The sequence below is a fragment of the Dreissena polymorpha genome, unplaced genomic scaffold (genome assembly GCF_020536995.1).
Source record: "Dreissena polymorpha isolate Duluth1 unplaced genomic scaffold, UMN_Dpol_1.0 chrUn011, whole genome shotgun sequence".
NCBI classification, from domain to species: Eukaryota; Metazoa; Mollusca; class Bivalvia; order Myida; family Dreissenidae; genus Dreissena; species Dreissena polymorpha.
This window is the reverse complement of record NW_026273325.1, coordinates 267,047-283,789: the sequence shown is the minus strand read 5'-3', so window position 1 is coordinate 283,789 and position 16,743 is coordinate 267,047. Positions and strand designations below refer to the sequence as shown.

The following is a 16,743-nucleotide window of genomic DNA, read 5'->3' as shown; positions in this document are numbered from 1 at the left end:
TCCTGTATACGAAGAAGGGAATCATATTCTGTTTAAGTAATTGACGGGGACTAATACATGAGCTTTCAAATAACTTCATATAAATAGCCCGGTTCGTTTCCTAATCCAGAACGACTAATGTTTTGTAGTCACATATCTGACAGCTAAAACGTGAGTTATGTGAATTGAAAAGCAATATCCAGATGTATGCGCCAGCTACTGATGTATGTTAGTTTTGTTTTTAACTCCGTTTAATTGTAATACTAAATAAATGATAGCAATGTTCCACATACCTTCTTAGCAGGGCCAATATCATGGTCAAGTTCTAATAATTTAAAACCAAAGGCGAACAAGTAGCATTTCTCTTATTGAGCAGCTGGTGTTTCATTGTATTTTAAATTAACGAATTATGGAGTGAATTAATCAACTAAGTACACTATGACATGTGTTGTTTTTAAGATTGCTGTAATTAAACTGTACAAACATTTAATATTTCATTCCTACACGTGAATAGCAGTCATTCATATATATATTTAAAAAAAAATACGACTTGGCTTGGATTGAAAACCCTTACCTTCTATGTAAATTTTCTACGTAAACCTGGATAGCGTACTTGCTGACGACAAACGCAAAATACTCGAAAACTTAAATTATAAAATGTCATTAACCTTAGAAAGAGATGATTCATTATTTATTTTGTAATATCGGTTAAGTTTCGGTTCTAAAAATGTGTATGGATTTAAACAACGTAAGCACTTTCATTCTCCTGAGGTCTTAACATCACGTTGCTGATAACCGTGCCATTACATTGATCATTGAAGTAAAAGCAAACATTACGCAAGATCATAGATATAACGTAGATTAAACAAGGCGAACATACATTTTACTTGTAAGGGTTATTGCTACACATTTTATTAGAAAATATTAGTCAATGCTTATTAAATTCTTCAATATAAATTACATATTAACGAAGTACTGAATAAGTCCTTATACGACCTTATACCATTTTCATAACAAAGCCCCCGCGTTTAAATTCGAAAGTCTCACGCATGAAATATAAAATGCGCATTATATAAATAACTTAAATATGAACGCACTCTGTATTAAAACATGTTTCACACTACAGTTATCTTTAATGTGCATATTTTAAAACGTGTTTATAATAAAACAATCACAACCGTGGTTTTATTGAACAAACTGTGCTATAGCTATCAAAATAACCTAATAGCATCAACCAATTACTTCAAGTTATTAAAAACTAAACGTAATGTGTGTTTTCTTCATAAACGGTGTATATAAAACGGATTCTCGTTTGGCTGAGTTGTGTAGCCTTAATTTATTGCAGTTATTTGACTGTCCATCCCATCTGGATTAAATCGATACACCAATATAAACTAGTTCAGTATTTACGGTCAATATATAATAACAGGTTACCGCCGGATCTTTTTGTAATATATCAGTCGAGGCTTAGAATAATATAACGACGAGGCTTGTTGAACTGATATTAAACAATATATAAGGCAGTGCTATAGCAGACAGATAGCAATGCAGTGGTATGATACGGAGTGTTTTAGTGTTATTCATTTTGCAAATACCAGCCTACTACTACTACTACTACTACTACTACTACTACTACTACTACTACTACTACTACTACTACTACTACTACTACTACTACTACTACTACTACTACTACTACTACTACTACTACTACTACTACTACTACTACTACTACTACTACAAATACTACTACTACTACTACTACTACTTCTAGTACTACTACTACTACTACTACTACTACTACTACTACTACTACTACTACTACTACTACTACTACTACTACTACTACTACTACTACTACTACTACTTCTACTACTACTACTACTACTTCTACTACTACTACTACTACTACTACTACTACTACTACTACTTCTACAAATACTACTACTACTACTACTACTACTTCTAGTACTACTACTACTACTACTACTACTACTACTACTACTACTACTACTACTACTACTACTACTACTACTACTACTACTACTACTACTACTACTACTACTACTTCTACTACTACTACTACTACTTCTACTACTACTACAACAACTACTACTACTACTACTACTACTACTACTACTTCTACTACTAATACTACTACTACTACTACTACTACTACAACTACTACTACTACTACTACTACTACTACTACTACTACTACTACTACTGTTACTACTACTACTACTACTACTACTTGTACTACTACTACTACTTCTACTACTACTACTACTACTACTACTACTACTACTACTACTACTACTACTACTACTACTTCTACTACTACTACTACTACTACTTAGAAGACGCATTACAACTAAAGTCGTTTGCTACGTGTTATATGGTGACGGCGTTTTTTGACTTTGTATCAAAGGAATTCAAAAATGTCAATTCCAATAAAAACTCACAATCTCCAGAAAATACACAAAACAAAATCAGGATTATTTTGACTGCTACGCTAAAAGATATGGTCTCGAACGTGGAAAGGTGTTTTGTTAACTTTTGTTAAACTTTTTTTATGCAATTTATACATTGACAATTTACGTTTTAAGTTCGAACACACATTGTATCTTAGATCGCATTATTTAAAAAAAACCTATGTGCATTAAGTATATATGATTTAACAATAAGGTTTATAAATAAGTGGAAACAGTAAAGTGCATTAATTTACCGACCATCAAATACAGCACTGTCAACCCTGACAATATCCTTTTCATGATTTGTGGTGATTTTTACTTTGACTCAAACAATTGTTTGTTAACCTTTACTTGTATGCTATTGTTTTAACAAAGCAAGAACCTAAAGATAAAATACAGAACATCCCTGGCCTGTGGTAGTGGTGTTTCTGGTTAAGATTATCTAATTGTGAAGATGCAATCCCGTGTTTTTATTTCCGCAACACATATGTTTATCGTAATTTATTTTCTGATTCTCTTACTTTATTTATTCCTTTATTTTGCGTTAGAGCCTGTTAACATATACAGAAAACTTATAGTTACTTTAACAAAAAACAACAACAACATCGCACCTTATTGGTGACAACCCGTATATTTGCTGGGACCATAAGCTCTTTGTTGACTTAGGTTAAGGCGGCACTGACTTAATCAAAACTGTCCGTGATGTCTCGCCAAGAAAATGTCTTTTCCAATAAAGAGATAGTGTAAACTTGCCTAGGATGCATGATGCCGTAAATTATAATGCACAAATGTTGATGACAGCAAATCACTGAATGAGACTTTCACCGGTGACATATTTCCTTGTAAATGTGTTCCACTTAGTGGGCATATCAGACATATCTGGCGACAAAAGAAGTCTTATCCAGCTTCAAAGAACATCACTATCCGGTCATTTCTGTTTTGTTTACGATTTGAAGAGGATTTGTTTAATAAACACAAACACGTACAATATATATATATATATATATATATATATATATATATATATATATATATATATATATATATATATATATATATATATATTATTTTGCTGGTATGACATTATCTATCAGGTAACATCTTATGTCTCGAATTGCCGAAAATTATTTGGTCATACAAAGTGATCGTTAACGCAATGTTGGCATACTGTTTACAAAATGGGCTATTATAAACATGACCTGTCATCAAATTATTACTTTGTTTTGAGCGCAAACAACTAATGAAACGAAAGAAATCAACCTTTTTGCTTAGTAAACTGGTATTACGATAATCAATTTGAGTTCAGTGCACATTGAACGAACCAGGTCGACTAACTGAATTAAAGCAGCACGTTTGTTTATTATGCTTTATGCTTTATGCTTAATTATGTCTCGCGTAGTATATATATATACTTCCCTCTGTTAAGAGTATATTTTACAGTATATCTACGAAACGTAATGTTTCTGTTGTTTCTATCCTTTGTGAACAGAATGTTATCCGTGGGTCATCTGCATAATATTTACATTAAACACTTCCTGTAACGGCATCATAAAAAACAACAGCAATTACACATGAAAGTAATAGCTTGAATGGCATAGTTAACTCACTGAACCAAATACTTGATTACTTAACATAGGAGACGAATATAAAGCTGCAAATGTGCTGACGCCATTGTGACTCTTTACAGTCGTAAGGATAGAGAGTAATAATCCGAGAAAACGCTGCTATTTTCTGAGCAAAGTTTGACAATCATTGTTTGATAGTGTATACGCTTTGCTTAAAGCAATTTCAATTGGTGATTTTTCCAATGCTGTCGTCATTGCTGATAGATAAATGAACAGTCCACAGCGTCGTACAGTGTTAAGACGTTTACTGTCGCAGATACTGAACATTAAATGTCTGGATAGAAAATGACATACATAGCGTTAAATGACGGACAGAAAAGCGCTGGTGATCAAAATAAACGGATACTATAAATATAATCAAGCAGATATATACAATTTTACTAATAATATCAGATGACAAAGGACTCTGCTGGATGTTTATTTAAAGTACTGTCAATATAGACCGTGAAATGAGTTCCGGTAAAACAAATATGTGTTTATAAATTAATTGTTGATTTAAATATAGATTTTAATCAACATGATATTCGTGAATACTAATACAAACATGTTAAAACGTGCTCATATAATATGAGAGATGATTGAAACATTTCGCCCTCAATCACTTTACTTCCCAAAAAATTGGAAGGTTTAAGAAAATAAAGGGATTGAATAAACATTATAATTATTTTAGATTTTGTATAATTTAAAACAAACCATTACTTCCTTGCTAATACAATGTATATTTTTTAAAATAGATGTAATAATGACGCTAAATCATTCGTTTTCGTCGGAATTATTCGCGTGGGAAAATAATCTGACGGGGCCTTATTCGGCCAAGTTTGAAATCCCTACGCCTCCGGAGTACATTGTCATAAGTTCTACAATTTTGTATGCCATCATCTTTATTGTTGGAATCGTCGGTAATATTCTGGTTGTTGTGGTAATCTCATGCAGCCGACGGATGAAAACCACGGTGAATATGTACCTCGTCAATCTCTGCATCGCCGACATGTTGGTGATCTTGGTGTGCATGCCGACAACTCTCGTGGACATATTTACAAAGGAAGTCTGGGTGTTCGGTAAATTCATGTGTAAGTGCTATTTCACAGTATTTTAATATTTTATACAGCACAAGTAAGTCAGAATAGACGAAATTACAATATTAAATGTATTTGACATTCGTATCGTTGTAAAATGCTTTTCTGCAAACTGGAAATAGGTTATGCACATTTTATAAAGACGACACCAGTACCTTTGTATATCTTTGCTTATTATAATTGCACTGTTTTAAAGTGCTGATTTAAATAAGCCATGTAATATTTGATGCAACAATGCATATGTGGAACTGATGATTACGCAATTACTGTACACAAATGTAATCGAATTCGATAATAGACAATTATATTATGTGTTATCGCAGGTTAACAATAGTGCTTGGGAATAACGGAGGCTGAAGTAATACTATGGATTCTGGCACATTCTCAATAGGATTGTCCTTAGAATAGTTTCAATTTACGTAAATGTTGATACTCAAGCCAAATGATACTGGTACAGACTGGCGGTTACATTGAAAACTCATAGACCATGACGTTAACTTAAACGCTTAATACATGGTTTATAAAAGCTCCGCGCTTAAAAGATCACATTTTAAGATATTTGGGCTATCCGGGAACTTGTAATGTATATCATTTTGCTTTAAAAGTTATTCAATAGTTATTTTCGTCTAGACCTTTTCCAATATGTTAAGATATTATGAGTGCATACGAGTTTGGTATTTATCACTTGGCAAAACATGGTTTCACCAGATTAACATATTCTTCTTAATATACCCAGGTAAGACTGCGGTATGCTCATCAAATAATTATAAGACTTTATATAATTTCAAATACATATTAAATCTTTTCGAAATGTGAATATTAAAATCTCGATAACGCGTTTGTTACGAGTTCTCTTATCATGGATGTAAGCAATCTCGAAATCCGCATATCATAGCTAACTCGAGTATAACGTTACTGTTGGGAACAAAATATATCTTTATGAACCATCGTATCATCGATACATGTAAGCATTCAATATGCAGTTCGTAAATTTGCAGGTTTTCTAGCCCCATTTCTTGAGAATGCAGTCGCCCACGCTTCTGTGTTGACCATAACAGCAATCACCTTCGAGCGGTATAGAGTCGTGAGATATCCGCTTAAGGTATGTAGCATGATTTGAGATACAGCTAGCTTGAAACGTCGTCTTCTTGTTATAAATTCCAGAACGCTAAGAATGTATATGCACTGTAACAACCCGTTTTGCAATTAACCCGTTTTGCAATATATTTATTGTAAAACGGGTTTATTGCACAACGGGTTGTTACAATGAAATCCGAATATCAACATGCCTTGCTCACATTTAATGTTTAAACACAAACCGTTAAGTTATCTTCAATAATAACGTTTACTCTTGGATGAAATGTGCATGGGTAAGTTGTAGCAAGGTTTAAAATGGATTTCATTTGGCATGACGCTAGCCACTGTTTACCGTTTCAAAAGCTTTCACATAAAGTATTCAAATAAACATTATTTTTTTGCACAATGCATTACACTATTTATTCCATAAATATTTAACATTCACATAATTATGTTATTTACAATTAAATTTTTAATATTTTATATGTTTACATGATATAATATATATTTATTTAGTTATTAAGTTGATACGTATCCACTCATTCACGCAAATGTATTATTAATTGACCAGAGTGTCGACGACAATATGAGAGCGGTGAGGTGGATTCTGGTGGGCATCTGGTTTGTCTCCGCGGCGTCGTGTATTCCGTATATCTTCATAACAAAATACATGGATGCTGCATTTCATGATGGAACACCTATAAAGGTAGCTACACGACTTTTCATGTGACCAATCGAAATTTGTATAACGTGTCAAGCCAGTTGGAATGTAATTAGACATTTGATATCAAATGAAACGCATCGACAAATAAGGCGGACTATTGATGGTGGAAAACATACTTAATTTTGCATGTTTACATATTTAAAATATTACCAAGAGGATGTTGAACACATATAATCTGTTACGGTCAGTCCTTAGCAAGCGATTTGTCCTAGTCCGTAGTTATAAGAACTGCATACACATTGGCTTTAGCGATTTACAGATATTTAGTAGCTATAGTGATTCTTGAAATTCCACATAAGAATGTACATATATTTCAGGTGTGTCGCGTACCAATTGTTGGAAATTGGTCAATGGCGTACTTTATATCGCTGACCAGTGTTTTCTTCGTCGTGCCAGCGATTTTATTGTTTGTTATGAATTTTCATATATACCATATTCTGCGAATAACGAGTCGAAAAGACATAGAAAAGCACGACTGTATCAAGCGGCATAGACAAGTTGGGAATAATATCGCGTCAATTGTAGGAATATTTTTTCTGTGTCATCTACCATTTAGAGTTGTTAGCCTTTGGTTGGTGTTTGTGGCTCTCGAAACAATAGCAAGGCTCGGCCTTGAGGGATATTTACTGTTAATTTATAGTGCTCGAATATGTTTCTACATTAACCATGCCATTAATCCGGTGATCTATAACTTTGTGTCGTCTAAATTTAGAGGTGCTTTTCGTGATTTGAACAAACGGTGCAGACGGTTTTGCTGTAGCACTCCGATGTGGAATGTGACGCCAATACATCGCGGAACCTCCAGACTAACATTCCGAAGTTATGCATCGGGGCATAGAGGAACTTAAAACCTTTAAGGGTATGCGTCGGTTAATTGTCACGTAATATGTATCGTGCCCAAGCAATATATAAGACTATATATCCCGGACACTGACCGAGATTTTAGCTCTTATCATGGAAGAGTTATTTTTATAAGAATACAAAAAGAATAATTATCAGTGAACGTATTATCTGTAACGCTTCTAATAAAATGAATGAAACGATAAATGCATCGATTGACAAGGCCACATGTTATAATGTGGAGGTTATTAAAAAAAAGGAATATCCTTGATTCCATCGTTAACATTTATATAGTTTTCGTTCACATTGGAATACATACGTAATAATTGAATTAAGTTTACTACAATCATAACAAATAACAACAAAAAACAACAGATGATTCCCATCGAATGAACATTGATGCAATAAACTCATCTATAGATTGTCCGGAGTCACATCTATTGAATCCATAAGGAGCTTAAACGACAATCTAAAAAATAATAACCTTAAAGACAAACGTTGAGAACATTGTAAATATCATATTGTTAATAAACACTAGTTGGTAATATTCAATACATCTTTAACATTATTGTTACCGAATATTGTATCCGTTGTTTCAATGAAAAAATACTGAGGAAAAATCATTTTATACAACTATACGTATCATGAAGGTCTTATAGCCTAAGTGTATAGTGATTGAAAGCGGCTAGAAGCTACGATTTATACCGCACCTGCTTCGTTTAAAAGTAATACTATTCCACATATACATTGTATAATATTGTATTAAATATTGACATTCTCTCATGCAGACGATAAGAGCGTTAATTGTATTTTTTCTTCAAATACGCTTTATTCAGTACAGCGGAAAATTTCTGAGCACAAATTGTGTTGCATAGTTCATCGCTATTGATCCAGAATTGCTTATAACTTTGTATCGTCAACAAGTGAAAATTGTATACATATTACAAAATGTTATTATAAACAAAACGGCTGGTAACAAAGCTCACGTCTGATAGGCGTAATGTTTCTTTTAATGAACACAATTCAAAATTTGCAAGTATCTCACTTGAAATAAGTAGAGTCACGTCGCAGATGAGCTACATATTAATCGGTGTGAATTTTAAAGTAAACGCCATTATGTATCTTATCTCACTGTTCATTGGAAATTGTTTCGTATACATATATACCGTGCAACCAATGTAATTGGGTGTTATGAGGTAAAATTGTGTTACGCCATAGGTGTCTGTAATTTCGGATAAATTTCATTAACGTGTCAGTGGTGCAAATTACACGGAACACATACTCAAAACCGTGTTAAAGATGATTGATTACTTTCGTTAACGATCGATAGAAATATCCATTATGTTCATGCTTTGTATTTTATATTATTGTCAAAATAAATATCTCCATATATCCACTATTAACTTTACCCTCACAAACCTATGGTATGTATATATTATTGCAGACGCGCGTATCCGACTGTTTTATACAGATTATTCACACAAAGGACACGAAACGCATATAAAAGCATACAAATTCACACTGTGGAGTTAATCTGACATGCTAGTTATTGCAAACATAAATAATACATATAAAATACTCTTTAATAAGTTTTTTTTGTACTTACTGAAATAATTACCCAATGTCTTATTCATACATAGATCAATTTGTACACAACCTATTCTTGTTAGATGTACATCCGGTAGCTATGTGCATATTGGTTAATTTATGACATGCGTTTAAAACGGAGATTAGATGCTACCAAAATAAATAATTCAAATTGCATACATTATAAATTAGTACCTTTTGAGTAATAGTTTTTATTTTAGCTTTTGAAAAATGATTTTAACACCTTCAAAATGGATAGTGATGCATTAAGACACACGAACAATTTTGTGTAAATATTTTATTTTTTAACACCGCTGTAAATAATTTGTCTTAGTAACGTAGTAGCGTTAATTTACCATAATTTTGATAATATGACTTTCTCTTTTAATTTTGAAAATTTGCGATATACACCTTATAAATCATAATTTAGAAATAAGATAACTAACGAAAACGCTATTCAATAATATTTGGTAAAACTATATAGGTAGGGTAAAAGAGGCCTTCATATATAAATAAAACTTACTGTTTTTACGTTGATGCTTGTCAAAAAATGGTGCAACTTGTCTAACTTCATTACATGGCTTCGTGTTGGTTCTTTGGTGCAAATGTATGTTGGGCACTAACTACAGTCGTACTAAATGATACTTATCTGAACATTTTTGAAAACGACATGTGTTGATGAATACTGGCAGTATGGAACTAAGTGCTAGGTATATGGTGTTGTTAACAAAATACATTAATAAATGTATTCTCTATTAAATCCGACAAGCAAGCGTAATGTGGGCGGTATACACGCTGTGGGCAATTAGCTTTGATATATACATTACATTTATAGGTTATAAACGGCGTTTAGAGTGAACTAACGCAGTGTCACTCGTTTCAACGCTACAGTCAACAACACGATTTTTGAAAAATGAATATATCACTATAAGCCTCGCTCTGTGCTAAGGGGATTGATTGCATGTGCGTGAAGTGTCGTCCTAGATTAGCCAGGGACGACACTTCCGCTTTTATGTTGTTTTTTCGTTAAAAGATAGTGTCTTCTAAGCAAAAATCGCGTTAAGGTGGAAAGTGTCGTCTCTGATTATCACCATCATCATCATCATCATCATCATCAGCAGCAGCAGCAGCAGCAGCAGCAGCAGCAGCAGCAGCAGCAGCAGCAGCAGCATTATCATCATCATCATCAGCAGCAGCAGCAGCAGCATCATCAGCATCATCATCATCATCATCAGCAGCATCATGTAATTCATTTTCTTAATGTATAATTGTCATATAGTATTATATATATATATATATATATATATATATATATATATATATATATATATATATATATATATATATATATATAACGCTTTGATTAAATTTGCCGTAGCTTTCGACCTCTCGGTCTTCTTAAGCGGCATTTATTTGTGAAGCATATCGTGCTTAGCGGAAGTGACATTATATTGTTGAACGTTACATTGCGCGCCAATCTTTACGTAGGGGAAACGGGAGATACCCTGTACCAATGACATCTCTTTAACCTGTCCCGGATACGGACTCGACACAATGACCCGGTTGCCGAGCACTTTTGCACAAACGGCCAAAGCGTCGAGGATTTCCGGGCCATGGGACTGAAAAAATTAAATGGATCCGACGAGAACCGAAAGACCATTGAACAGCTTTGAAACTTTGGAACAACTTTCTCATGGTTTCAACATTGTGTGTGTGTATGCTGTCTCCGATGATTATTTGCTCGGTTTAATCGGCAAATAATCTGCTATCAATTAGCCTATATTATAATAAAAAGTTTTAAGATGTTTGAAGAACGGCATTATAAAAATAAACGATATACGCATGTTCTAGCCCCGTCACACCGGACTTGCGTCCTTACGGCGACCCAAGACTGTGTTTCTGGAATTTCTGATTGTCCTAGTAAGGACGCCAATGAATTTTTCGGTAAAAATGCTGTTTTTCGCCTTCCCGCCACACCAGCGTCATGGTTTATGGCGTTATGCGCGTCCTCACGGCGTCCTTAATACGTCCCTGGCAATCTTACCGCGTTCGTACTGCGTCCTTCCGGCGACCAAAGCCGACCATACAGCATCTGACCGGCGTACATGGCGTTCTTACTGCGTTTTTATTGCGACCATAGTCGTCCTGAGGACACAATAGACGTACAAAGGACGTACTAATGTCGCAATAAGGTCACCGTACGGTCGCCTTGCAGTCAATGATCATTTTATGTGGGTTTTAGCGGCGACCACACGACGTCCATGGCGACTTTACAGCGACCCTACCACGTCCCTACTACGACTACTGCGTCTCTACGGCGTCCCTACGACGTCCTTAACAGAACGCCGTAAAACGCCGGACTTCGGCGACTTCTTTTAACATGTTCAAAGTGGCCTTTGTGGGCTCGCGTCTTGAGCAATTTTCGGCGTCTTCACCGCGTCCTCTTGCGTCCTTACTGCGTCCCTCCGGCGTCTTAACTACGACCTGGGTCGCCGTAAAGACGCAGTAGGGACGCCAGTCCGGAGTGGCAGGGGTATTCCGAGACTTAACGAAGAATAAAAGTAAGCATGTGTGTATTTCATGTTACAACGCGGTCAAACGTTACCATTGCGAGACCCGTAAATGAAACCGGGTGTGTTAATACGAAGTAGACCCATATATCAGACAAGAGAACATGAACCAATAACATATGATGTATTATCACAGTTCTGTCTTCAGACGTTGTAATCAGGACAACTATTTAAAATGTAGAGAAAGCATGTTCACGATTTTCCGTTCACATGTTTTATTTCAGAATTGACTGTTTATTCATATCTAAATATATAGTTGAATACCTATAATTAAATAAATAGACAAACATGTTTCGAGATTAGATTGCAGGAAACAAATTAAACTGAACAAAATACATGTTTAAAACATATATATTTAGAAATCGTACTCTTATTTTTGCACAAACCGACGGCTAAAAATGTGTTTATGGGAAATATAATCTGTTTTGTCCTCATATGTAATGATAATTGCAACAATTCTTCAATACGGTAATATACATCACTTGTTACGAAGCACGTGTTATTTCGTATGAAAAGACACGTGAGGTGTTAATGATGTCGTAAATCCAACGATTTACGTTAAGTTAATTAAAATGTCAATTATAAACCAGACCATTACCTAGTGCACTTTCCGTCAGACAAAATAATTGCTATAGCGTAGGAGAATATATGTCAGTTAACGTTAGGCTGATCGAGTGTTTATTTTATTATTAAAACCTAATAGAAACGTCTACAATTTGAACACACACATGTAGTGTTTCATTTAAAAAATGTTGGTTATCATGGCACATGATGATGAACTTTGAAAATTATCATAATGCAGCAGCAGCCCGGAAATAATTTATATTGCAGAATAATTTATCGTTTTTGTTTTTCTAATAACGCTTATTTTAACAATAACAATTTACTAAATCAGAAACAAAGTAATCGTTTTTTCCAGGTAGACTTTACTAAACACTCATCCAGGAATGTTACACTAAGTTTGTATTAAATTATATACACAAAAGTACGTTTTGCACCACACACGTTATTCAATTAACTGACAATTTGAGTCTAAGCTTCATAAGGGCCTATTAACTCCACCCAAAATGTCTGCAAATCGGTACGACGGCCTAACACGACTATGTTTTGTTTGATTCGTCTGCTAGCGACTTTGTTTAAAACACAGAATAACCTTCCAATACGTCATTGTCAAAATAATGTATTATGAAAACGTAGCTAATGCCTATGTTTAATAAAGGTAAAGGTGATATATACATCTTAAGAAAATACCAAATAAATAATCGTATCAAAATATAATTCAAATTAATTTCAACAATCGAGTATTGTTTTTAATCATGATATTTCGTCTTTATTATGTGGACGATTATAATAGTGCATGATTAATACAATGTAAAATCAAAATTGGATGCCAACATACGGCAAGAAACTACAACACAAGAAGAGGGGGGAAGATGTACCACGTAGTGATGTTAATTTTCTGTTTTATAATGTAAATAAGAAAGTGAACAGGTCGAGAAGAGTTTTGGTGACTAGACACGCGTTGTTCCTTTGTATTTAATACAAAGATTAATACATAAATGAAGCGACAGATGGTTATGCTTGTATTGATTGACATGATATTATTATATGACCGGGATAATGAAGTTGGAACGTAGGGCCATCAACATTTAATCGCACCCTCGACTCAAAATGTTGGCGTCGTTTCTTCGAATGCAAGCAGCTTAGTGATACGTTATCGTTTTTTTACTTAAACATATAATGCCTATACACATCAAACAATTTAATGAGATATTGACATTGGCACATGCTCTCTCTAAACACATCGCACAGTTTATTGAGATATTGACATCGGCACATTCTCTCTCTAAACACATCGCACAGTTTAATGAGATATTGACATCGGCACATGCTCTCTATAAACACATCGCACAGTTTAATGAGATATTGACATCGGCACATGCTCTCTCTAAACACATCGCACACTTTAATGAGATATTGACATTTGCACATGCTCTCTCTAAACACATCGCAAAGTTTAATGAGATATTGACATTGGCACATTCTCTCTCTAAACACATCGCACAGTTTAATGAGATATTGACATCGGCACATTCTCTCTCTCTCTATAAGTATAAATTCGCCAAAAACAATGTAATTAATAGCAATCCAGGTGTCCCTTATTTTGATACAGCGTGCACTAGTTACGCGTACAGTTCCAACACAGTCGCAAGCCTGTTTCCACTACTACACCAACAATTTTGAAAAATTTACATCTTAGATAATAATTTACACGAAAAGAACTGCTTTAACTATGTATGTAGTTATTAGAGAAATATTCGTGTCCGGCAATTAATTTTGTTAAGCATCATGGGATTTCGAAATCCCCCAAAAAAGAAGAAAATGTGAACAACAGAATTCCTTTATTCAATAAGCCTGAAATTTTGAAAACAAATTGGTATCTACTGAATATCTTAAACACAGGTATGCTTCACGCAACGTGAAATTTTGTAACCGATTTCAGACATATTCAAGGATTTGTTCTTATACCTTTAGATATCGAAAGAAACTGCAAGAAAAACTGTCTCTTATACACTAAAGTTGTTCGCAAATGTATTTCAATAACTTGACATATTTGCAAAAATAAACTTCTTGGCGCAGTGTTTACATTCTGTCTAGCCCGTGTGTAAAACCCGGGAAACCCCGCTGATTCTGAAACCTGATAAAGTAAACTAGCGAATGTTTATTGTTTGTTTGATTTTTATTTCCTCGCAGCATCTATAATTATTGATTTTAACAGTTTGCTCGCGTATGCCCTTTCTAATTATATTGTTTATATATTCATACACAACTTTTACTCCAACATATCCATCCTCTTTCTTCATTAGTTGTATTTGTTAATATAATTCACTGTTCAAAATATTAGAATAACGTATGAGAGTATTACTTTATTACAACTGCATTTGAGTTGATACTTATATGTTTAATAACATCGAACAAATGAACTTTAATGTGTTGTTGTTTAATGGAAAACATATATATTTATAATATGTGTGTGAATCTTGTCATGTTAAATGGAATGCCGTTAGGGTTATAATAACGAAGAGGCGTACTTCGCTAGTAATACTGGCTAGGTTTATCAAATAGCGTATAAACAACTAAAAACAGTGACCAGCGGGGAGGATGAAACAACAGCAACTAGGGATAATGCATACATAGCATAAAACATTATGATCGATTAATTGTAAATACAAAGTAGTTGATTATTCGTTCGCTGTGTCTGTGTCACGCAGGTTATCAGTATTGGTAGCTTTAACGATCAATTTCAGTTATAGACAAGATAAGTATTGATGCAAAGCATCAAAGGGCGTCGGGAATTACAGTTTAAAAGGCACTCAATGAAGTTACATGGAACAATTTTTTTTTCTACTGTAAATATTAATATATTGGCCGATTATTTTAAACAAAATAGAAAAAGATACTGGTATAACCATTATCTATGATTTTGTGTTATAACCCTCAAATAACCATTATTTATGATGATGTGTTATACCCCCCAAATAACCATTATCTATAATTTTGTGTTGTAACCCCCAAATATTTCATAGTTCATTTTATTTACATTGGTTTCCCTTTTTCCTGGTATCCGTGTGCAGTTTTCATTAATGGAACAGATATGTGTAGGTTTTAAAAAATCTGCTTCATCTTGTTATTGTAATTTCATATTTTTCTCAACTTCAAGGGGAGATGATTCTGAACTTTTTCTTACGTTGCTCATTTACGATAGGGGTTGAGTACTCATTGATATGAAAACACTTTAAAAGTTTGAAAAAAATTGAATGAAAACTGTAAATTGTATAAAGAAGCTGCATTTCACAATACTTTGAAATTCAGTCAAAAATCATAATAGATTTATTGCTCCGATATTCATCATTTTCAATAGGGTTCGAGTAATACTGATATAAAAACACTTAACAAGTTTGGAAAGATTCAGAAGAAAGTTGTGACATCTTTTAAACAAGTGGAAATTGTATATTTTGTCAAATTTAATAGAAAAAAATCTGAACTCATTGTCTCGATGTTTCTCATTTTAAATGAGGTAAAAATGCTCATTGATATGAAGACACTGTAAGTTTGGAAAGAATCTGATGAAAAATGTTGACATAATCACCTAACCAAACAGTTTTTCACTTTTATTTTTAAATTCAAAGAGACATAATTCTGGACTTATGGTCCGATATTGCTCATATAGAGTTTGGGTTGGGTCCTCATTGATAAAAAAACCTGTGAATATTTTGGAACAATCGGATGAAAATTGTAGACATCGAACAAGGATTTCAAAATTTCTCAACTTCTAAGGAAGACAGCTATGGACGTAATGGTCGGATAATGCTAAAGGGCCCATACCACCTGGATAGTAATACGTGTCGCGCTTCGCGCTCTATATGTGGTTCTTAAAAAAATACTCCGAGGAGTGCTTGACTCTAGGGAAACGGGTTGCTGGGACACAGCTCCTCCTTGATAAGCGGCTGCTTCCTTTATCGCAACTCATTGTTACAATCAATAATACGTGTCGCGCTTCGCGCTCTTTATGTGGCAGGGATAGGCCTATGATAGATAACCATAAAAGTACATGGATTATAGATGTGTTGTTTGCATTTATTCGTTAATATAAAAACACGTGTATTTTTTATAAGATATTTAAGTGATGTAAGAAATTTTAATTAACGTTGTCACCACGTTGCATCCATTAATTAAAAAAAAAATGTCCAATTGTAGTAAAATGGATTTTAAAATGTCTACATAAAATAA

General features: G+C 33.9%; 1 protein-coding gene across 1 annotated transcript; it reads left to right on the top strand.

Annotated features, from left to right (window-relative positions):
- Positions 1-4,820: 4,820 nt before the first annotated feature.
- On the top strand, positions 4,821-7,803 carry LOC127863499 (QRFP-like peptide receptor). Its single transcript, XM_052403046.1, has 3 exons — positions 4,821-5,148; positions 6,153-6,228; positions 7,512-7,803. Exons 1-3 carry the CDS (start codon positions 4,821-4,823, stop codon positions 7,801-7,803), a joined length of 696 nt encoding a protein of 231 aa, XP_052259006.1.
- Positions 7,804-16,743: the final 8,940 nt, after the last annotated feature.

What these genes read in the sequence shown, in the direction of transcription:
- LOC127863499 (XM_052403046.1), top strand. Translation starts at nt 4,821, where the DNA reads ATGACGCTAAATCATTCGTTTTCGTCGGAATTATTCGCGTGGGAAAAT. An exon ending in GGTGTTCGGTAAATTCATGT is followed by an intron (nt 5,149 to 6,152) that starts GTAAGTGCTATT and finishes GTAAATTTGCAG; the next exon opens with GTTTTCTAGCCCCATTTCTT. An exon ending in ACAGCAATCACCTTCGAGCG is followed by an intron (nt 6,229 to 7,511) that starts GTATAGAGTCGT and finishes TCTACCATTTAG; the next exon opens with AGTTGTTAGCCTTTGGTTGG.